This window comes from Dasypus novemcinctus, chromosome 1 (genome assembly GCF_030445035.2).
Source record: "Dasypus novemcinctus isolate mDasNov1 chromosome 1, mDasNov1.1.hap2, whole genome shotgun sequence".
Taxonomy (NCBI): Eukaryota; Metazoa; Chordata; class Mammalia; order Cingulata; family Dasypodidae; genus Dasypus; species Dasypus novemcinctus.
This window is the reverse complement of record NC_080673.1, coordinates 115,676,220-115,699,328: the sequence shown is the minus strand read 5'-3', so window position 1 is coordinate 115,699,328 and position 23,109 is coordinate 115,676,220. Positions and strand designations below refer to the sequence as shown.

At 40.4% G+C, this 23,109-nt stretch overlaps 1 protein-coding gene across 1 annotated transcript in view; it reads left to right on the top strand.

Moving 5' to 3' along the window:
• Positions 1 to 23,109, top strand: part of PKD2 (polycystin 2, transient receptor potential cation channel) — a 68,646-nt gene that overhangs the window by 19,436 nt on the left and 26,101 nt on the right. The window contains exons 3-4 of the mRNA XM_004463922.4: positions 8,047 to 8,180; positions 10,352 to 10,602. Of these exons, the coding sequence (XP_004463979.1) occupies positions 8,047 to 8,180; positions 10,352 to 10,602 (385 nt within the window). The remainder of the gene's footprint in view (positions 1 to 8,046; positions 8,181 to 10,351; positions 10,603 to 23,109) is intronic.

The following is a 23,109-nucleotide window of genomic DNA, read 5'->3' as shown; positions in this document are numbered from 1 at the left end:
TGACCACCTTTAAAAGGAAGTGATATTAAGTAGTTAGAAATCTGGAAGACACCTTGACATAATACAAAAGTTTAGATTTTTTGCATCAGAGAGCCCAAGTTCAAATCCCAGTTCTATCATTTACAAGCTGGGTAAACTTGGGCAAGTTATTTAATCCCTCTGAACCTTTAATTCCTCATCTGTAAAAATACTTTTTTTGAAAGACTGTTGTAAAGATTAAAAATAATACAGTTAAAGATCCTAAGGTGGTGTCATATAATAATAGTAGAAAGAGCAAAATTCTTCCCAAAGATCCTTGACAACAGCTGAATTATCTCATGAATGGGTTCTAAGAACTTTAGGTTTTCTTTCTTTGGTCCCAGATGTCCGTTTATTTGGAGCACTTAAGCACCTATTGAGTTCGTTTCCACCTTACCAGTATTAGTTCTGGCTCCTCTGTTTTTAAAATCAGTCTACTTGACCGAGAGGACAGAAATAACATGGGCATTAAGTAATCCCACTTTCTCTGAAATTTAGCATTTATTCTTACTTGGAACCTGAGATTACTTTAAATTCACTATCAAAGTACTTATTAAAAAGTACTGTTAAAAATAGCAGTCATATTTTATTGTGGGAGTTAAATGCTAAAATAAAGGAAGGAATAAATAGTATTGTAGAGGATCTTTGAAAAAAAGGCAAGGTAGAGTGGTAAATCTATCATAATAGAAGCGGTTGTCTCCTCCTTTTCTCTGCTTTTTCTGCTCTATAAAATTGTTCAACTCTCCTAAGTTTAAACACAATAATAGAAATCACAGAAGTTAGTTGAGTCAATGTCATAGAAATGTAAAGTTTCTGCATGTTAAAAAAAGTAGACAAAATTAAAAGGCTAAAAACAATTGTAAAGAATATTTACCAAAACTACTAAAACAATACCATCAAGGATTAATGTTTAATACAGATGAAAAGTACAAGTCAAATTTGTACTAAAACTGTACACTAAGTACTAAGTGTGTAAGTTCTAAGATAAACACTCAGACTCTAAATATTTCACAAAGTTGGAAAATAAATTTGATAGTATGAGCAATGCTTACTTTAAACTCACTAGTATCTGAGAAAGTAATGAAAATGGAGACCTGAACAGCAAAATCATAACACAGTGTGATGTATCCTGGGACAGGAAGAGCTCTTTTAAGAAGAAATCTATGTATCATTTCTTTTTCTCTGGAAGGAGTCTGCCTTGTGTTCTAAAAAAAGAGACAAAAATATTTGTAAAATATTTTCTTCTTGATATTTTAACCAAAACTAGATCAAGTGTTTGAGGGTTTAATAATTGTATTTTGCTTTTCTTACTGATTCTGCATTCTCACTTCTGCCTCCTGGGAGGCCCTAAGGAAGGCCACTAGAGAACTCCTAGTTGCCAGATTGAGTGGGCTCTTCACAGCATCTCTCTGGCATTCGGTACCATGGCATTTGTATTCTAGAAACTTCCTTCTTTTGGCTTCTATGGCTCCCTCTCTTCTGGTAGTATTCTTTCTCTGTTCATTTTCTTTCTGAAACCTTTTTCAAGAGCATGTTTTCTGTGATTGGGCCCTTGGCGTTCTCTTTCGGTATTCTTTTCTATAACACAGCTTCAACTAGCCCTTGTCTGCTGGTGATTCCGAAGTCCTTTTTCCCAGCTCTAAACCTCTCTCATGAGCTAAAAACCCTGAATTGGCTTCTCCAGTGGGATATCTCATAAGCACCTCATCCTTAACATTCCTAAATCTGCACTCATCATCCCACCCATCCAAACTTGCTTCACTAATGTTCTCCATCTGGGTTAATGTTCTTGTGTGGGTATGATATACTTATTAAATAATACACAGTACAGTGTGGACTTACTAAGGGGTCTGTGGGTTTCATTTGGCTGGCAAAGGGGTCCATAGAACATACAAGGTTAAGAACCCCTGCCTGACAGGGAAGGCATCCCTGCGGCCTGAAGCAAGGGTCGGAGTCACCCAGCTGAAGAGAGAGCTCCATGAATGCAGGTCTGAGGCATGAAAGTGCCCAGAATGTTCTGGAAGCTGAGTGAAGCCAGTAGGTGGAGTGAGTGCTGTCAGATAAGGATGGAAAGGGAGTCAGGGTCTGGTGGGCTTTGGTAAGGGGTTTTCAGTGGGGAGTCATAGAGAGTTAAGTAGGAGAGGGACAAGATTCCTGTGAATTTTAAGAATGACTTCACATGCCCTGTGGAGCACTATTGAATGGGGATACTCTCCCTCTGGACTCCAGCACTTGCAGGCACTGCCTCCAGGCTGCTGTTTCTGAAACCAGTTTAAACCAGGTCTGTGCTCCCTTTACCATGCTGTCATCACCTCACCTTCAAGATGAAGTTTAAAAATCTTTAGAAGATAGGCCAGCCTTTCAGTTTGCCGTTTTTGTTACTTGTGCAGAGATGCCACTCCCTATCAAAGCTTGGTACTCCAGCCACACCAGACTGCTAAGGATTCTCGAAAAGTCCTGAGTGTGTGCTGCTCCCTCCCTGCCTGCCTGCCTAATTCCATCTCCTCCTTTGAGTTCAGCCCCTGAGTCAGATCCATAGAGAAGCTTTCCTGGGGCCTGACTAAACTAGCCCCTCCTCTGAGCTGTGCTGACACTCGGCCCCACTGGCACTACTCACACTGGGTTGTCAGGAGCAGTTCACGCTCACCACGTGGACTAAGGAATGCTATTATGCACATCTCAGTGAAGGCACTTGTAGCTTCTCACTAAAAGTTGACACCTTTGCCCATTTTCATTTTCCTCTTGTTCAATAATACTTCCACACAGAACTTTTACTAATCTGGCAACTAAAACAGTTCAGGCCAATCATTCTTTGATCTTGCATTGGTATATAAGGCTTTCAATTAATTTTTTGTTTAAGATTTATTTTATGTATTTATTTTTCCCCACCCCTCGTTGTTGTTCACCTGCCATGTCTCTTTGTCTTCCTTGTTTCTTTAGGAGGCACCATGAGCCGAACCCAGGACCTCTGATGTGGGAGGGAGGTGCCAATTCACTTGAGCCACCTCTGCTTCCTGCTTTTGTTACGTCTCCTTATGTTTTTCCTCCCCACGTCTCTTTTTGCATCATCTTGTTCTGTCAACTCTCTGTCTTCTTTAGGAGGAACTGGGAGCTTCTGCTTCATGCTTTGTTTTGTCTCTTATTATGTTTTTCCTTTCATTGTCTGCTCTGTGTCCATTTGCTGTGTGTTCTCTGTCTGCTTGTATTCTCATTAGCTGGCTGCAGGAACCGATTCTGGAACCTTCCAGAGTGAGAAAGAGGTGATTACTCTCTTGCACCACCTCAGCTCCCTGTTGTGCTATGTCTTCTTATTTTCTCTCCTCTGTGTTTCTTGTTGCATAATCTTGCCATGCCAGCTCTCCAAGTCAGCCAGCACTCTTATGCAGGACAGCTTTCCTGCACTGGGCGGCATTCCCACACAGGGTGGCACTCCTGTGCAGGTTGGTATTCCCGTGTGGGCCAGCACTCCACCAGCTTGCCCTCACCAGGAGGCTCTAGGCATCAAACCCTGGACCTCCTGTATGGTAGATGGGAGCTCAATTGGTTGAGCCACATCCATTTCCCCTCACTGTCTTCTGTAGGAGGCACTGGGATCTGAACCAGCAACCTTCCGTATGGTAGGTAGGTTACCTGAGTCACATCCACTTCCCAAGGCTTTTAATTTATAGAGTGTTCAAATATATGCCCTTATTTATCTCCACAGCATCCCTGTAAGTACATGGTACAATAGAGAGCCAGCAAAGAAGTTAGATTTCCTGTTCAAAATGATGGCTTCACTTTGTGGAAGATGACTTGAAATACTGGGACCAAAACATCTTGGTTCTAATATCTTTACATCTGCTGTATTTTTATGGCAGTTTTGATTTCCTCTTTCTCCTGAGGATTAAGAGGGGGGAAAAAATTTATGGCTTAATAGTGTGTGTGTTTATCTTTTTGTTAATTAGCTTCTGGATTTATGGTATTTAAAATATTGCCTGGTTTGTGTTTTTGTTGTTGTGTGTTTGTTTTTCAAGAGGTACCAGAGACTGAACCTAGAACTTTGTACGTGGGAAGCAAGTGCTCAACCACTGAGCTACCCCTGCTCCCTAGTTTTTAACTTTAGGGATTTACTGATGTTGCCTTTGGGGCCTAGCATATTACCAATTTTCATAAATGTTCATTAGATATTTGAAAAATAATGCGAATAATCTCTTTTGATACATTATAAAGTTTGATGTATATTCATTGTCACCTATTCATTTCATTCCTTTAACATCCTTAGATAATTTTTGTCTGCTTTTTTTGTCAAAGATTGAGAGATACAGGTTAAAGTTTCCAATTACAGCCGTGGTTTTGATAATTATTCTTATATTATTGGTAGATACTGCATTGTCATTTCATACTCTATTATTCAATACATAAGAGTTCATTATAGTTAAACCATTGTGTATTGTAATATTTATCAGTATACAATGACCTTTTTATCTAACTCAATTTTGACTTAATAATCTCCTTTGTCAGATGATTGTAATACCACTTATACCCTTTTTAAAATGTTATGTACCTGATATATATATGTGTTCATTCCTTTATTTCTAACGTCGTTTCAAGTGTGTCTCTTATCACAATTATAGAGATGCATTTTAAAATGTTCACTTAAGTCTTTAAGACCCACTCACATTTCATGCGTTTATAGAATTTCTTTCATGTTATTATTCCCTCTCCTTTTTTTAGTCTTTCCTATTATTTTCATTTTTCTTTTGTTACTTTAGGAAAATCTGTGCTTTCTTATTCTAATGACTTGGAATTTATACAATAAATTTAATTCTACAGTCTTCTGCATTTGTTTTTAGTATTTCAACCTATATTTTTTCAACAATAGTAAGAATAAAATAGTATCTGTGGGCTATTTTTAAATGATAGTCCATGATTTTAAGGCAGCTTTTGTTATTTTACGTCCTGGTTATTTGGCAAGACTGTGTTTTAATATTTTTTATTCTGGCTTCTTTGATGGAAAATGGAAACTCAGGTTAAGATAAGGGCTATGTAGCAGAAGAAATGTGAATCTCGGATATATATGTGTTCTTTATCTTATATTTTCTAATATTCTCCTCTCTTTTCTGGTCCTCATTTATAGTTATCTATTTCATGGTGTAATTTTTTTCCTTCCCAATTCAGTTCATTTAAGAGAATGAAATGCTATCTTCAAAATTGACTTTCTCCATCAGAAACTGAAAGAAGTGATGTATCAGTCTATATTTCTATTGCATTTTACAATGTACAAAATGTTTTCATATCTTTCTCTCTATTTGAACTTCACAAAAGCCCTAGATATTATTATTCTCATTTTCTAGATTACAGGACTCAAATTCAGAAAAGTTAAGTAGTTATCCTAGATCCCTAGACACTGAACCCACAATCATGAAATAATATGAAACAGAGCAGAAACTCAAACCCAAACTGTTCTGACTCCAAATCCAAGCAGCCGTTTAGTTGCCAACTAGACTGGATTCATGGTGTAGTTGACTCCTGGAGATGTCCCATGGGCTAGCTCAGGGCCTGGCACAGAAAAGTTAGTGTTTGTTAGAATAATCATCCTTTGAAACTTGATAATATTAGTTCTCTGGCTGTCCAGCAGGTGGTGCTGCATAGCCGAGGGGATCTATTGCTGCCCCTTTTCATGAAGTTATTAAAGCTAAAATGTCCTGATAATTTCAAAAGCAAAGAATCAGCATTGGGTCTTGAACATTATAAGAAAATCAGTGGTTCAAATACTTACATCTGTGTACTTAGGCATCCATATGCAATATTTATAAATCTAAAAATTTTATTCATCAAAATTACTTCTTTAACATCAACAAACCATAGGTGAAAAACTGCAGAATGACCTAAATTAACCAATTAATCCAAATAAAAATCTAATTTCAAGGTAAGTGAAAACAACCTAAATAATTGTTTACTTGGCTTTGCGGAGCCTTCGCTATTACTCTTCAGCATCAAATCAGCTTTTTCCCTCAGTTGATGCTGGATTCAGAGAAGGCTGTGCAGGGTACATCGTACCATATCCTCGCTCTGAGGGAGCTGAGTAGGCAGCACTCTCCCTGGCAACACTGTGAGCTCTTCTTCCTGCATGGCAGGGATCATGCCTTGCTTATCTTCATATTCAACACCTCATTCCATAAATGTGAATGGATTAAAATTCTAATCCCTTAATTGTGGGCGGTTTTGAGAGGTGGCAGTTCATGTAACACTTGAAGAAGAACATACTTTTCCAAATTACGTTGGGTCATGGGATGACAAAATTAAGAACTTGAGTGAGGGGACCTAATTAAGGAACTAGAAAATATACCCACTCCTCTACATGTAGTACATATATTGTGTGTATTAGGTATATTTATTACTTAATCAATTGCTTGAGATGGACTTCCAAACACACGTGTTTAGATCAATATTACCCACTCATGTCCTTTAATAATCTTGATTTTCTCTGATGTTTATGAGGGAATATTGAGGGAGAGATTTTACTAAATAGCACCCAATTCCCCAAATCACTTACTACAAGGTTTTAGATTGCGTTATATGATATCTTAGAGTCAACTAAATATTAATAACCTGCTGGACATTCAGAACTGTGTCAGAAGCTGTAGTCAAAAGAATTACAAAACATGTTTTTTTCCCCTTGAGGATTTTTGTCAGCTAATCATAAGGATTATAGCCTATCACACCTGCGTAAAACAGTACTTGTTAAAGTACTGAAGTTTGTAATTGTTGTGTCACAGCCATCCAATTAAGGAGGAACATTTGTTAAGTGTCAGCCACTGTACTAGATAATTTTTAGTTATTACTTTTATCTAAGCACCCAAAACCCCATGGAATAATTATTCCTATTTTACGTAAGAGAAAACTAAAGCTCAGAAAGTTTAAGCACCTTGCACAAGTTGCAGAGCAAGCAAGGGGCGTGACCAAGATTCAAACCCTGGTCTCCTTTGACCCACTGATACTATAAGGTATCTTCCCTCCGGCCTCCAGGACTATAGAGATAAGACTTTTATCATCAGGAAGTCTTCGAGGCTGGGGTGTACTGTTGAGTTAGATTGTTCAATGCAAGATTTGGTTAGTAGGTAGGGGGTAGATGTGCCTATATCAGCCAGGATCCTGGAAGAAAAGATATGCTATACTCAAAGAGGTGATTGACAGAAGTTTTAATGAATAAATGATTTTCAGAGTTGTGGCAGGGCTAAGGTAACTAACCAGGGGAAATGAGGCACCTCCTGTCTGGCCTGAAGGAACGAAGGGAGAAAATGGCATGACAGGAATTGGGAGAGAGTTGTAGCCATGGGAGAAGGCCATCCCCCAGCAAATGTGGCCAAGTTTGGATAATCCACTACCGAATGGCATCCAGGTGGTGGGAGAGGAGAGGATAGAGGTGAAGGAACAAACCCCCAGCCTCTCTCTTATCTGACCCCTGCATCTCCTGTTTAGTCTCCTATTGGCCGAACACTTAGGAAGTCAAAGGAGCAAAGAGGTAGATGTCAGTCTCAGAGCACAGAGCAGGGCAGAGTAGAAAGGAGACTTAATCTTGGGCAAGTCGAGCATGTCCACATGTGTTATTGTAGAAAGAGTAAGCAGCATGAGTGCAGTCATAGGGTGAGGAGCCAGGCATACGGGCTCTGGTGGGGTGTGTGCAGATCAGCCTAAAGGGCATGGAGGATCTGATCCAGAAGGTGGTGGGAGATGAAATGGAATAGACATGTTGGAAGTCCACAATGTCAAGTTGAAGGCATCTGACCTTAACTTGATAGTTAATAGTAAGCCACTTTTGCTTCACGTAAACCAATGTCAATATATTTATTTTATGAGGCTGTATGAGTGAGAGAGAGGATATACCAGAAGAATGAATGTGGCTGGGGGTGGGAGAGGAACGTGAGGGTGAAAGCAGATCTTATATGATTTTTTGTTTCAGGAATAACCCCCATGTGGAGGGAGCTGGCTGTGCAGGTGTGTGCAGGTGCCCCTCTCAGAGTTCACCTGGCTCTTTCTGTGTTCCAGTGACCTATGGGATGATGAGTTCCAGTATGTACTACTATACCCGAATAATGTCACAGCTCTTCATAGATACCCCGGTGTCCAAAATGGAGAAAACCAACTTTAAAACTCTTTCTTCAGTAGAAGACTTCTGGAAGGTATTTGCAAATTAACTTTGAAAGTATCCTTTTCTCCCTGACAATCGATCATTTGGCTTCATATATTCAGTGCATCATGATCTGCCCAGCCTGCTTCATGTGAGATGTTCTGAGTTACAGTGAGTTGTTACAAGTTACGGTTTCTACACTCCAAGAGATTGCAGCCAGCATTTATTGGCACGTTACACAGGCCTCACACCCTGCTGAATGTTTTAGACCTTACCTTATTTAATCCACATAGTCTTCTTACAAGGTATGTATTCATGTCATGTCCTGTTTTGTCAAAGGGGAACTGTGATTCAGAATGCTTAAAGGTTTATGGTTACATGGCTAAGGATTAAGAAATATTGGGGAAACAGATGTGGCTCAAGCAATTGAGCTCCTGGGTTCGGTTTCCTTACCTCCTAAAATAAAAAATAAAAAATCAACTCAAGGGAGCCTATGCGGCTCAGTGGTTGAGTGCCGGCTTCCCGCATACAAGGTCCCAGGTTCAATCCCCAAACCCCAGTACCAAAAAAAAAAGGCCTTCCTTCTAGCCCAAGAGTCATTCCTGAATCAATAAATATTTATTGAGTGTATGCCAGGAGGTTAGGCCTTTGGTGGCAGATTTTTGGTTCTGGATTTTGTTTTCTCTGTCTCTTTGTTGACGATTGCATATACCTCCAGCTCTTTCCATAGGACCTGATAGAAGGTTGGTCTACACTTTTAGAGATCTACTAATGTAAAATTGAACCCCTTCTCAAACTGTCAAAAATTCCAACCTCGTAGTCAAGTACAAGCAATGGAAAAACTATTACACCATAGGAAAAATATTAAATGGGTCTCAAGGATATGGTGCTCAGAATCTGATAAAATTGGAAAGGAAATGCTTATTTCTCTTGGGGAGATACTTGCTAAAATTCTTAATAAACCTTGGGGTCAGAGCTATTGATTTTAAAGATAGAGAAAACTGGGTCACAGGAATCTATTAATACATCAAAAATACTTGGCATTCAAAATACTATGTATAATATGACTCTTTCCCCACTTCGACAGGACAAATCAGTCCATCTCTATTAGTCATCTGATTAGGATGAGACCCAGAAATGGCTAGGTCTGTCTTCCCTTTAGGCATGTCTGGTTGTGCAGACTCCCAAGAGACTTCTCACATACACACAATTCCATAATAAATGCCAACGTCTAAAAGGGGGATGTGGGGAGCGGGGGCTGGAGAGTTCTTCAGCATGCAGCAGAATGACCCAAACACTTAGAAGATCCACCAGATGGCAGACAGATCATCAGAACGATAGCCTTTTCTTCTCCAAACCAGTTCAGAACCATTATTCTGTGGGATGCTATTCTATGTCTTAGTTTCTGAGGGTGTCATAACAAAGTACCGCAAACTAGGTGGCTTAAAAAAACAGCAATGTGTTGTCTCGCAATTCTAGAGGCTTAGACGTGTGAATTAAAGGTGTCAGCAGATCCTTGCCCCATCTGAAATTTATGGAGAAGAATCTGACCCCGGCCCCTCCTGGCTTCTGGCAGAGGTCCGCAACCCCTGATGTTCCTTGGCTGGTGGCAGGCTAGCTCAGGCTCTGCCTCCGTCACATGACCATCTTCTCTGTGTCTGTCTCTACCTCTTCTCCCCCTTCTGTAAGGACACCTGTCATATTGGATTAGGGCCCCCCACCCTACTCCAGCATGACCCCATTTTAACTTAACTAATTCCATCTGAAATGAACTGATTTCCAAATAAGGTCACATTCACAGGTAACAGGAGTGAGGACTTCAACATATCGTTTTGGAGGCTACAATTCAACCCATATGCAATTTTAACAGGGAAAGTGGAGTTAGTCATGGTCAAGGATTTATGCACCACCTCCTTTGGTCCCAGAGTAAACATCAGAGTTGCCATCTATCAGTCACCCACCCTGCCCAGTGCAGGAATCATGCGAAAGATGGATTTTCCATAGGCAGGAGCCCTGGCTCAGAGGAGGATCCTGCTCGAGGCCTCACAGCTGGCAAGTTATGGAGGAGGGTCCAAATCCAGATCTTTCTGACAGCAGAAGCCATACTTGTCGCTCTGCCATGTTCACGGAGTTGCCAAACTGCTGGACATGAAAACATTCCAGATAGGAGCAACACCGACTCTGAATCTGAAACTTTTCAACAAATGTTTGCTTTGCTCTCAGTTTGCAGAAGGCGCCTTGCTGGATGGGCTGTACTGGAAGACAGAACCCAGCAACAGAACCGAAGCTGACAACCGAAGCTTCATTTACTATGAAAACCTACTGCTGGGGGTACCACGTATCCGACAACTCAAAGTCAGAAATGGATCCTGCTCTATCCCCCAGGACTTGAGAGACGAAATTAAAGAGTGCTATGATGTCTACTCTGTCAGTAGTGAGGACAGGTCTCCATTTGGCCCGCGGAATGGAACTGCGTAAGTGTCTGTGTCTCGTGGCCGCGTGCCCCTGGCCTCTTAGCTGTTCCTTCTCTGAGTTCACCAAGGAGCAGGGGATTTAAATGACTCCTCGATCCTTACGTTTGAGACCTTGTCCAAATAGAACTTTGCTTTCTCAAATTTTCTTCATTTTTTTAATCCCGTTTCAGTTTCTGCATGCATATTTTTCAAAAGGCACTGACCCTACACACGAAGTTATCTAAGCCTTGGTAGGTTTCTTTGAAGAGATTGTGGGGCCCTGTGTTTAATAGGTCCAGTAATATCTTCCACTAGATTGTTACTAGGACATTTTCTGGTCTAGAAGTTCTTTTTTATTTGCTCTTTCAAGTAAATTTATGTTCAGAAGGCAGTTATTTCAAGTGTATGATAAGCTTATGAGGCTATTTTTCTGTCTGATTTCAATCCCAGCCTTCTCAGATTTATGTAAATGATTTTGCAGCGATTTTCCTGTGCTCTTAGCCATACTTAAGACATCTTGTGCTTTAAAGGAGGGCAATCATTATTTGTATAATTATTATAGATATGATAAAGAGATAGGAATAGCTCTCAGGCTGTTTGAAGGTGGGTCTCATGGGGCTACTGTCCCTGAGTGAGTCACCATCATTCCAATGTGTCTTCTTTTTTTTTTTTTTTTCTTTTTAATTTTTTTATTTTTTATTGACTTTGTAATAATATTACATTAAAAATATATATGTGAGGTCCCATTCAACCCCACCCCCCCACCCCCCCCTCTCCCCCCCCCCCCAACAACACTCGTTCCCATCATCATGACACATCCATTGGATTTGGTAAGTACATCTTTGGGCACCTCTGCACCTCATATACATTGGTTCACATCATGGCCCATACTCTCCTCTATTCCATCATGTAGGCCCTGTGAGGATTTACAATGTCCGGTGATTACCTCTGAAGCACCATCCAGGGCAGCTCCATGTCCCGAAGACGCCTCCACCTCTCATCTCTTCCTGCCTTTCCCCATACCCTTTGTCCATTATGTCCACTTTTCCCAATCCAATGCCACCTCTTCTATGTGGACACTGGATTGGTTGTGTCCATTGCACCTTTATGTCAAGAGGAGGCTCAGATTCCACCTGGATGCTGGATGCAATCCTCCCATTTTCAGTTGTAATCACTCTAGGCTCCATGGTGTGGTGGTTGTCCTTCTTCACCTCCATCTTAGCTGAGTGTGGTAAGTCCAATAAATCAGATTGTAGGTGCTGGAGTCTGTTGAGGCTCAGGATCTGGCTATCACATTGTCAGTCCAGAGATTCAAATCCCCTAAATATATCTTAAACCCCAACATTAACTGCACCTCCAGCACATTAGCATGAAAGTCTTATGAAGGGAGATCCCATCTGAGTCCAGATTCATCACACATAAACACCATTTCCAAAGAGGGGCCATCTGCCCTGGTAGTTAACCCCATCGGCCATGACCATAACTCCCATGGGTCTCTTTAGCCCTCAAAGGAACCAATATCTGGGGGTTGTATCTGCTTTATCTGTCTCTCTGACTCTGCTCAGTTGTGCCTGAGGGCAAACCTTCTGCCAGCCTCCAGACTCTTTTTTAGAAACTCGTAGCCATATAAACTCATTTCTCCTTTCCATTTCCCCCTTACTTTAGGTCAAACAGCATTTTAAAGTCATGGTATTTTATGTAGACATGGATATTCTGCTGATCCGCATTGAACCTTCCGTATAAGGTCATTTTCCAGTTGCATCATCAGTTGGTAGTTGATAGTGGTCCCTCGTTGCCAGGGAGGCTCATCCCCGGGTGTCATGTCCCACGCTGGGGGGAAGGCATTGCATTTACATGCTGAGTTTGGCTTCGAGACTGGCCACATTTGAGTAACATGAAGGCTGACAGAAGGAAATTCCCAGGCACAAAGTTGCTCTAGGCCTTGTTATTATTTTGGGTTTATCAGCTCACAAGCATAGTCATTAGTATCAGGGGCTCACTGTTGAACCCTCACTCCCTCCCGGTCCCCACCACTGTACCTGGGAAACTGTCGCTGCTCCCCTAGGGACCACGACAGAGCACCACTGGCCAGGAACCCAGTACCCCCCCTACTGTGGTTTTTAATTGTTGCCACTATGAGTATATCCAAACATTACCATGCACCCTGGACATATGTTCTGTACAGCTCCCTGTCAGTCATATATCACCTGTCATTGGTATCCCATACCAGTATCCCTCCATTGCCATTGTTGAAACACTCTGTGATCCAGAACTCCCCGAAATTTGAAGCCCAATATAATGTCATGGTCCCTTACTAGGGAATGGCATATAGCGATGAGTTTAAAGGATAGATAAAGAACTTGGATAAAGTTAGATAAAGAACTTAGATAAAGAATGTTGACTTGAAAAAATTCCACATCCTATTTTTTTCTTTTTTTTTCTTTTTTTTTTTTTCCCCCCCCCCCTAATTATTCAGTTTTTCTTCACAGGAGTCCTAGACCACAGCAATGTATATATATAATATACAGCACTCCCACACATCCACCAGAAAACCTTTTCCCTTCCACAGTGATACTCTTACGCCCTGTTCATATCATATTTACTTAAAGTGATGTACAGACCAGTGGTGGGGACCGGGAGGGAGTGAGGGTTCAACAGTGAGCCCCTGATACTAATGACTATGCTTGTGAGCTGATAAACCCAAAATAATAACAAGGCCTAGAGCAACTTTGTGCCTGGGAATTTCCTTCTGTCAGCCTTCATGTTACTCAAATGTGGCCAGTCTCGAAGCCAAACTCAGCATGTAAATGCAATGCCTTCCCCCCAGCGTGGGACATGACACCCGGGGATGAGCCTCCCTGGCAACGAGGGACCACTATCAACTACCAACTGATGATGCAACTGGAAAATGACCTTATACGGAAGGTTCAATGCGGATCAGCAGAATATCCATGTCTACATAAAATACCATGACTTTAAAATGCTGTTTGACCTAAAGTAAGGGGGAAATGGAAAGGAGAAATGAGTTTATATGGCTACGAGTTTCTAAAAAAGAGTCTGGAGGCTGGCAGAAGGTTTGCCCTCAGGCACAACTGAGCAGAGTCAGAGAGACAGATAAAGCAGATACAACCCCCAGATATTGGTTCCTTTGAGGGCTAAAGAGACCCATGGGAGTTATGGTCATGGCCGATGGGGTTAACTACCAGGGCAGATGGCCCCTCTTTGGAAATGGTGTTTATGTGTGATGAATCTGGACTCAGATGGGATCTCCCTTCATAAGACTTTCATGCTAATGTGCTGGAGGTGCAGTTAATGTTGGGGTTTAAGATATATTTAGGGGATTTGAATCTCTGGACTGACAATGTGATAGCCAGATCCTGAGCCTCAACAGACTCCAGCACCTACAATCTGATTTATTGGACTTACCACACTCAGCTAAGATGGAGGTGAAGAAGGACAACCACCACACCATGGAGCCTAGAGTGATTACAACTGAAAATGGGAGGATTGCATCCAGCATCCAGGTGGAATCTGAGCCTCCTCTTGACATAAAGGTGCAATGGACACAACCAATCCAGTGTCCACATAGAAGAGGTGGCATTGGATTGGGAAAAGTGGACATAATGGACAAAGGGTATGGGGAAAGGCAGGAAGAGATGAGAGGTGGAGGCGTCTTCGGGACATGGAGCTGCCCTGGATGGTGCTTCAGAGGTAATCACCGGACATTGTAAATCCTCACAGGGCCTACATGATGGAATAGAGGAGAGTATGGGCCATGATGTGAACCAATGTATATGAGGTGCAGAGGTGCCCAAAGATGTACTTACCAAATCCAATGGATGTGTCATGATGATGGGAACGAGTGTTGTTGGGGGGGGGGAGAGGGGGGGTGGGGGGGTGGGGTTGAATGGGACCTCACATATATATTTTTAATGTAATATTATTACAAAGTCAATAAAAAATAAAAAAATTAAAAAAAACTATAATTCAGATAAAAAAAAAAAAAATAAAGTGATGTACAGAGTCTGAGACATTAGCTTTCTAACAAGGTGACATCTGTGTTTACATTATGGTGCATACTTTAGGATACACAGTTCTTTACATTTTTAGTTATCCTATGTTTTACATTATGGTTTACATTATCAGTCTGTCATCTCCTATATGTTATGGTGTAATATTACATGTTTTATATCCATCCTTGTGTACTCTCAAGAAACGCCTCTCTTACCCCCCATTTACTTTGGTTCCACACATTTAACGTCCATTTTCCCTTCCACCTTGGTGCCCTCAGTGATAGCCAACCTCCGTTTCCTGAGGAGCCACTTCCAGAGATAGATGGGATAGTGTTCAGGGCCTAACTTGCTCAACTGCCCCAATGCCCTGGGAGCCACCCTTTCTCTCGAGGGATACAGTTCCCTCTATTGGATGGCATTAGTCCTCCCCAGGATGTGGGTCCACCCCCACTCTCACTACTTGGGTTTCTACCCCATGGTGTCACCCACTCTGGCAGAATGAGCATTTAGACATTCCCCAGGAGCCCGTCCTGCATCAGACCCTCCCCTCCGAGCATTCTAAACAGGTAACCCTCTTTATTATATTTTGATATGATTTTCTCGGCATTTTACTCTCCACCAATACCTGACCCTCTCCTGGTTCGTATGCTACCCCTCCCTCCCCCCACTTTTGGGCAACGTTACCCACCCGTCCCTCCCCAGCCACCCTCAAACCCGCAAAGCCCCAAGCAAAGGCAACCCCTTGCCCCCCTTTTATCTCTTCTTTGTGTTCATACTTACCACCATCTCGTCTTAAATTCCACCCCTGCAGACATCGGCTCATATCCTTCCTCCACCCTCCGATTTCCTGCAAGCCTATCGTTCAGTCTCTTGCTATCTAGGGCAGCTTGTTTATTTCATATCATTGAGGTCATGTAGTATTTGTCCTTCAATGTCTGGGTTGCTTCACTCAACATAAGGTTCTCAAGATTCATCCATGTTATCACATGTGTTTGTAGTGTGTTTGTTCTTACAGCCGAGTAGTATTCCATTGTGTGTATATACCACATTTTATTGATCCACTCGTCTGTTGATGGGCATTTGGGTTGATTCCAACTTTTGGCAATAGTGAACAATGCTGCTATGAACATTGGTGTACATATATTGGTTTGTGTTCTTGTTTTCAGTTCTGCTGGGTATATTCCCAGCAGTGGTATTGCTGGGTCATATGGCAAATCTATGGCTAGTTTTTTGAGAAACCGCCATACTGTTCTCCAGAATGGTTGGATCCTTCTGCATTCCCACCAGCAGTGGATGAGTGTTCCCCTTCCTTCACATCCTCTCCAGCACTTGTATTCTTCTGTTTTTTTCATAGCTGCCAATCTTATGGGTGTAAGATGGTATCTCATTGTGGTTTTGATTTGCATTTCCCTGATAGCTAGAGATTTGGAACATTTTTTCATGTGCTTTCTTGCCATTTGTATTTCTTCTTCGGAGAAGTGTCTGTTTAAGTCTTTTTCCCATTTTTTAAATGGATTGTTTATCTTTTTATTTTCAAGATGTAGGAGTTCTTTATATATGCAAGTTATAAGTTTCTTATCAGATATATGATTGCCAAATATTTTCTCCCACTGTGTGGGCTCCCTTTTTACTTTCTTGACAAACTCCTTTGAGGTGCAGAAGGCTTTAATTTTGAGGAAGTCCCATTTATCTATTAGTTCTTTTGCTGCTCGTGCTTTTGGTGAGATATTCATAAATCCATTACCTATTACAAGGTCCTGTAGATGTTTCCCTACACTGCTTTCTAAGGTTTTTATGGTCTTGGCTCTTATATTTAGGTCTTTGATCCATCTTGAGTTGATCTTTGTATAAGGTGTGAGATGGTAATCCTCTTTCATTCTTCTACATATGGCTATCCAGTTCTCCAGACACCATTTGTTGAATAGGCCACTCTCTCCCAGTTGAGAGGGTTTGGTGGCTTTATCGAATATTATGTGGTTGTATATGTGAGGTTCTATATCAGAGCTTTCAATTCGATTCCATTGGTCTATATGTCTCTCCTTATGCCAATACCATGCTGTTTTCACCACCGTAGCTTTATAGTATGTTTTGAAGTCAGGTAGTGTGATTCCTCCAATTTCGTTTTTCTTTTTCAGTATGTCTTTGGCTATTCGGGGTCTCTTTCCTTTCCAAATAAATTTCATAGTTAGTTTTTCTAGTTCCTTAAAGAAGGCTGCATTGATTTTTATTGGGATTGCATTGAATGTGTAGATCAATTTTGGTAGGATAGACATCTTAATAATGTTCAGTCTTCCTATCCATGAACAAGGAATAGTCTTCCATTTATTTAGGTCTTCTTTGATTTCCTTGAACAATCTTGTATAGTTCTCAGTGTATAAGTTCTTTACCTCTTTAGTTAAATTTATTCCTAAGTATTTGATTTTTTTATTTACTATTGTGAATGGTATTTGTTTCTTGATTTCCTCCTGATCTTGCTCATTATTGGTGTACAGAAATGCTACTGATTTTTGCGCATTGATCTTATAACCTGCGACTTTACTAAACTCATTTATGAGTTCTAGAATCTTCGTTGTAGATCTCTCAGGGTTTTCTATGTATAGGATCATGTCATCTGCAAATAATGAAATTTTGACTTCTTCCTTTCCAATTTGAATGCCTTTTATTTCTGGTTCTTGCCTCAGTGCTCGAGCAAGTACTTCTAAGACAATGTTAAATAGGAGCGGCGACAGTGGGCATCCTTGTCTTGTTCCTGAGTTTAGAGGGAAGGAGTCTAGGATTTCTCCATTGTAAACAATATTGGCTTTAGGTTTTTCATATATACTCTTTATCATGTTCAAAAAATTTCCTTGTATTCCAATCATTTGGAGTGTTTTTATCAAGAAAGGGTGCTGTATTTTGTCAAATGCTTTTTCTGCATCAATAGATATAATCATGTGATTTTTTTCCTTCAATCTGTTTATATGGTGTATTACGTTGATTGATTTTCTTATGTTGAACCATCCTTGCATACCTGGGATGAATCCCACTTGGTCGTGGTGTATAATTCGTTTAATGTGTTGTTGAATACGATTGGCAAGTATTTTGTTAAGTATTTTTGCGTCTAGGTTCATTAGAGAAATTGGTCTGTAATTTTCCTTTCTTGTGATGTCTTTGTTTGGCTTTGGTACTAGGGTAATGTTGGCATCATAGAAGGAGTTGGGTAATGTTCTTTCTGTTTCGATGGTTTGGAATAGTTTCAGCAGGATTGGTGTCAGTTCTTTCCGGAATGTTTTATAGAATTCACCTGTGAAGCCATCTGGCCCTGGGCTCTTCTTAGTTGGGAGATTTTTAATAACTGATTCTATCTCTCTGCTTGTGATTGGTTTGTTAAGATCATCAATTTCTTCTTTTGTCAATATGGGCTGTTTATGTGTTTCTAGGAATTTGTCCATTTCCTCTAGATTGTCATTTTTGTTGGAATATAGTTTTTCAAAATATCCTCTTATGATAGTCTTTATTTCTGTGGGGTCAGTGGTGATATCGCCTTTCTCATTTCTTATTTTGTGTATTTGCATCTTCTCTCTTTTTTTCTTTGTTAGTGTTGCTAAAGGTTTGTCAATTTTGTTAATCTTCTCAAAAAACCAGCTCTTGGTCTTGTTTATCTGTTCAAGTGCTTTCTTATTTTCTATTTCATTTAGTTCTGCTCTTATCTTTGTTATTTCCTTCCTTCTCCTTCCTGTTGGGTTACTTTGTTGTTGTTTTTCTAATTCCTTCAAATGTGCAGTTAGTTCTTCAATTTTTGCTCTTTCTTCTTTTTTGATATATGAATTTATGGCTATAAACTTCCCTCTCAGTACTGCTTTTGCTGCATCCCATAAATTTTGGTATGTTGTGTTATCATTATCATTTGTTTCAAGGTAGTCATTGATTTCTTTTGAGATTTCCTCTTTGACCCACTGTTTTTCTAAGAGTGTGTTGTTTAATTTCCAAATCGTGGTGTGAAATCTGGGCTTCTTTCCCTTGCAAATCTCCAGCTTGACTCCACTGTGGTCAGAGATAATGTTTTGTATGATTTCAATCTTTCTGAATTCGTTCAGCCTTTCTTTGTGGCCTAGCATATGATCTATCTTGGAGAATGATCCATGTGCGCTTGAGAAAAATGTATATCCTGCTGTGTTTGGGTGTAGCGATCTATATATGTCTATTAGATCGAGCTCCTCTAATATACTATTCAGATGTTTTGTTTCTTTGGTGATTCTCTTTTGAGATGTTCTGTCCAGAGTTGATAGTGGTGTATTAAAATCCCCCACTATAATTGTAGATGTATCTATTCTTTCACTTAGTTTTTCCAGCGTTTGCCTGACGTATTTAGAGGCACCCTTGTTAGGGGCATAGATATTTATGATTGTTCGATCTTCTTGACAGATTTTCCCTTTGACTAAAATGTAGTATCCTTCTTTGTCTCTCACAATTGTTTCACATTTAAAGTCTATTTTGTCTGATATTAATATAGCTACTCCTGCCTTTTTTTGGTTATTGTTAGCTTGTATGATTGTTTTCCAGCCTTTCACTTTCAATCTCCATGCGTCTCTGGGTCTTAGATGTGTCTCTTGTAGACAGCATATGGATGGGTCATATTTCCTTATCCAGTGTCCCAGTCTGAATCTTTTGATAGGTGAGTTTAATCCATTGACATTCAGTGTTATTACTATCAAGGAATTATTTGTGTTAGCCATATTTTGATTGGATTTGTGTTTGTCATATTTTGTTTGTATATTTTTTTTTGGCTTTTTTGTTGTTGTTGTTGGTCTTATACTCTCCTCCAACTTTGCCTTTCCTGTTTTTTCCTTTCTTCCTGCAGAACTCCCTTTAGAATTTCTTGAAGGGGAGGTTTCTTGTTGGTATACTCTTTCAGTTTCTGTTTGTCTGCGAATATTTTGAACTCTCCATCATGTTTGAATGCTAGTTTAGCTGGATAGAGTATTCTTGGTTGGAAATTTTTTTCCTTTAGTACCTTGACTATATCATACCACTGTCTTCTTGCCTCCATGGTTTCAGAAGAGAAATCAGCACTTAATCTAATTGAGCTTCCCTTGTATGTGATGGTTTTCTTTTCTCTTGCTGCTTTTAGGATTTTCTCTTTGTCTTGAGCATTGGATAATTTGACAAGTATATGTCTTGGGGTGGGCCTGTTGGGGTTTATGACTTGTGGAGTGCGCTGTGCTTCTTGGATATGTACATCTGTCTCTTTCAGTAGATTTGGGAAGTTTTCAGCCATTATTTCCTGCAACACTCTTTCTGACCCCTTTCCCTTCTCTTCACCTTCTGGAATACCTATAATACGTATGTTTGAGCGTTTTGCATTGTCATTCAGGTCCCTAAATCCTAATTGGATTTTTTCTATCTTCTTATTGACCCCTTCTACTATCTGTTTGATTTCTGATGTACTGTCTTCCACATCACTAATTCTCTGCTCTGTCTCTTCTAGTCTGCTGATATTTGCTGCAAGTGTATTTTTGATTTCTTGAACTGTGGTGTTCATTCCCATCATATCTGTTATGTTTTTGCGTATGTCTGCAATTTCCCCTCCAAGTGATGTCTTCATGTTGTTAACCTCTTTCATTACTGCATCAAATTTGTCGGTGATAAATGTTCTGAGATCTTTCATTGCTTGTGCCAAGTTTTGCTCCCCTTCGTGATTATTGGTTTGTTGATTGGATTCAGCCATGTTTTCCTGATTATTGGTTTGGTTCGTAGATTTTTGTTGCTTTCTGGTCATCTCTTTATTTTGACGAATTTAGTCAGTTCCTTAGCTTCTTTGTCTGCTCTTGGAGGTTAATTAGTTGTTATTTTTGCACAGGTGTTATATCTTCTCTTTGTCACTTTTTTCTTCTTATTCTAGTTACTTGTTGTTGGTTAAGTTCACTTTAGAGGAAAGTATTAGTGTTGGGGAAAGGCAATTGTGTAAGCAAGGGAAAGGTGTAAAGTTGTATTGGTGATGTATGTTAATAAAGCAGGAATATGAGATCTGGAAGGATGGAGGTTAGATTCATGTAGATTGTATAGAGTTATAGCTGTAGATAGAGTACCTTTTATGAAGTTGATGACTGAATTTGGGAGGAATATGGTATGAACTACACAGCTATTGTTTTCATGAGAGAGGGAAAAAGAAAAGAAAGGTAATAGTTTCAAGAGTGGATAATAGACAGAAAACAGAACAAAGGTATTAGAAATTAAGAGTTAGACACTTTGTGGATCAAAGAACGGGAGGTGGGGGGTGGAATATAGGAGAGACAGTAGATGATAGTGGATATCAAGATGCAGGGGAAGGGGGATAGTGTAGGTAGCCTAAATCAGTTCACACAGAAATGAGGCAGTGGAGGATGGGAAAACCCAGCAAATGTGAGGTGTTCCCTGTAGCACCTATTGTATACTTGAATTAAAGTAAAAATAAGTGGAAGATGAGGGACAAGAGGGAAAGAGAAAACCGAGAAAAAAAAAAAAAAAAAAAACAAACTTCCCTCCAAATCGATGTCCAGACACCTCCGGACCAGCAAAAATCCCGAAACAATCCGGTCCCAAAGAGTCTCCAACGCCGCCCAGCCGATTCCCTGCAGAAGACTCTAACAGGGATGTTCACTCAGCCGCCATCTTGCCCCCTCCTCCCAATGTGTCTTCTAAGCTTTACAAGTTCACCTAATTCTGTCAGCTCACCTACATCCTATTTTGGGGAGCTGAATTGCCATAGAATACAGATTTGTTAATATACTGGAGAGTCGACACTTTTATCATAAATATATTCTTTGTCTACCACCCAGGGCATGTCCTATTTAATACCATTGTTCATAAGAAACAAATTTAATAAAAATCAGAAGATTCAGAGTCTTGAAAGGCATTTGTTCTAGGTTGTGGTAGTGATTTTGCTAGTTCTAGCAAAGTGTAAACATGTCCTTAAACTATAATAACCTTTTGCAATATTTTTTCTTTTTCTCACATCATTAATAAGCGAAATTTATGCAGCCACTACTCTGTGCCAGATAGTGTATATGAAATTATTCTGTGCATTATTGCATTTATTCTTCTCAGAACAATTCTATGAAATAGGTATCAACTCCAGTTTATAAATGAAGAACCTGAGGTCCAGTTACCCAAGGCAGTCCACAGCTAGTAAATGATCAAGCTGGACTTTCATCAGACTTGCCTGACTCCAAAACCCAGGTTTCTTCTATTACACCGTGTTGCTTCTTCCATATTAATTACGTTGTTAGGCTGGCTTCTTGGCACCTTCAGCTCACCACCAGAAGCAAGCTGCTTGAGGGCAGGAACTCTATTTTGTTCACTGCTATGTACTCGAAGCCTTGAACAGTGCCTGGCACATAAAAATACTCAATAAGTTTTTGTGGACTGCATAAACAAATCATTTTTTCTGTAGGATGGACTTGTGTATATTTAAACCATGAGAATAAGTCCTGCCTTATTCTCATGAATATATTTAAACCATGAGAATAAGTCCTGCCTTATTATCAAATCATTCCCATTCCTCCTTCCCTTCAACTCCTTTGTGAAAGAATAGTCTTCATGGGCCACCTCCATTAAAGCTCACATTTTAAAGCTTTTCTCATCTCCCTTGGAAACTGCCAGTGACCTCTAGTTACAAAATCCACTGAACAATTTTTGGACTTCATCCTCTTCAACCACTACCGAATGTGCCAGAGTTCTCCTAACTCAGTAATCCCCTTCTCTCACTTCTCCTCTTTTATTCCCAGGTTTTCTGGCTTCAGAGCTGTAGCTTTTCTTTCTCTACACTGTTTCCCTTGACATTCACAAGGCTTCCACCCTCGTCTCTGGCAATTTATCATTCTTCAACAAATACAGAGTGTCATCTATGTGCCAGGCATGTTCCAGCAGAGCCCATCTCTTCTGGCAATGCCCTTGGTGCTAGGGTAACAAAACAGCAATAAACAGAACAAATGAATCCCTCCATTCATGAAGCTTAAAGTCTAGGGATATAAAACAGAAATTAGACAAAACTATTCTCCACCTCTATGACCCACCAGCCCCTTTAATTCAATTTAATTTGTTTCATTTATTGCTGTTTTAATTCAGTATGCTCCACACTGAACTCACTCATTTCTTACTTGTATCTGCTCTTCCTCCTGTTAATGGTCTACCCTTTACCCAAAAAGAGACATCAGAATCAATTTTGAGATCTTCTTAGCGCCTGCCCCCAGCCTCTAAAGTAGTTGCCAAGGTCCGGTGGCATTCACCAGCTGGTGCACAGTCTGGTCATCCTTTTCCTTCCCGCCACGCTCATCCAGTTCTGGCCCTTGTCATCCGTCCTTATCTACGTGACCTGCAATCTGAGCAGAGCTGGGGGCCTCCAAGACCACCCCCAGGTTCAGTGGTTTGCTGGGGCATTTAGTCATACTCATGGCGAGGGTTTATTCCAGCAAGAGCATACAGAGCAGAGTCAGCAGAGGGCCAAGGCACATGGGCAGCCTCCAGAGGAAGCCAGGCGCAGGCTGCCAAGGTCCTC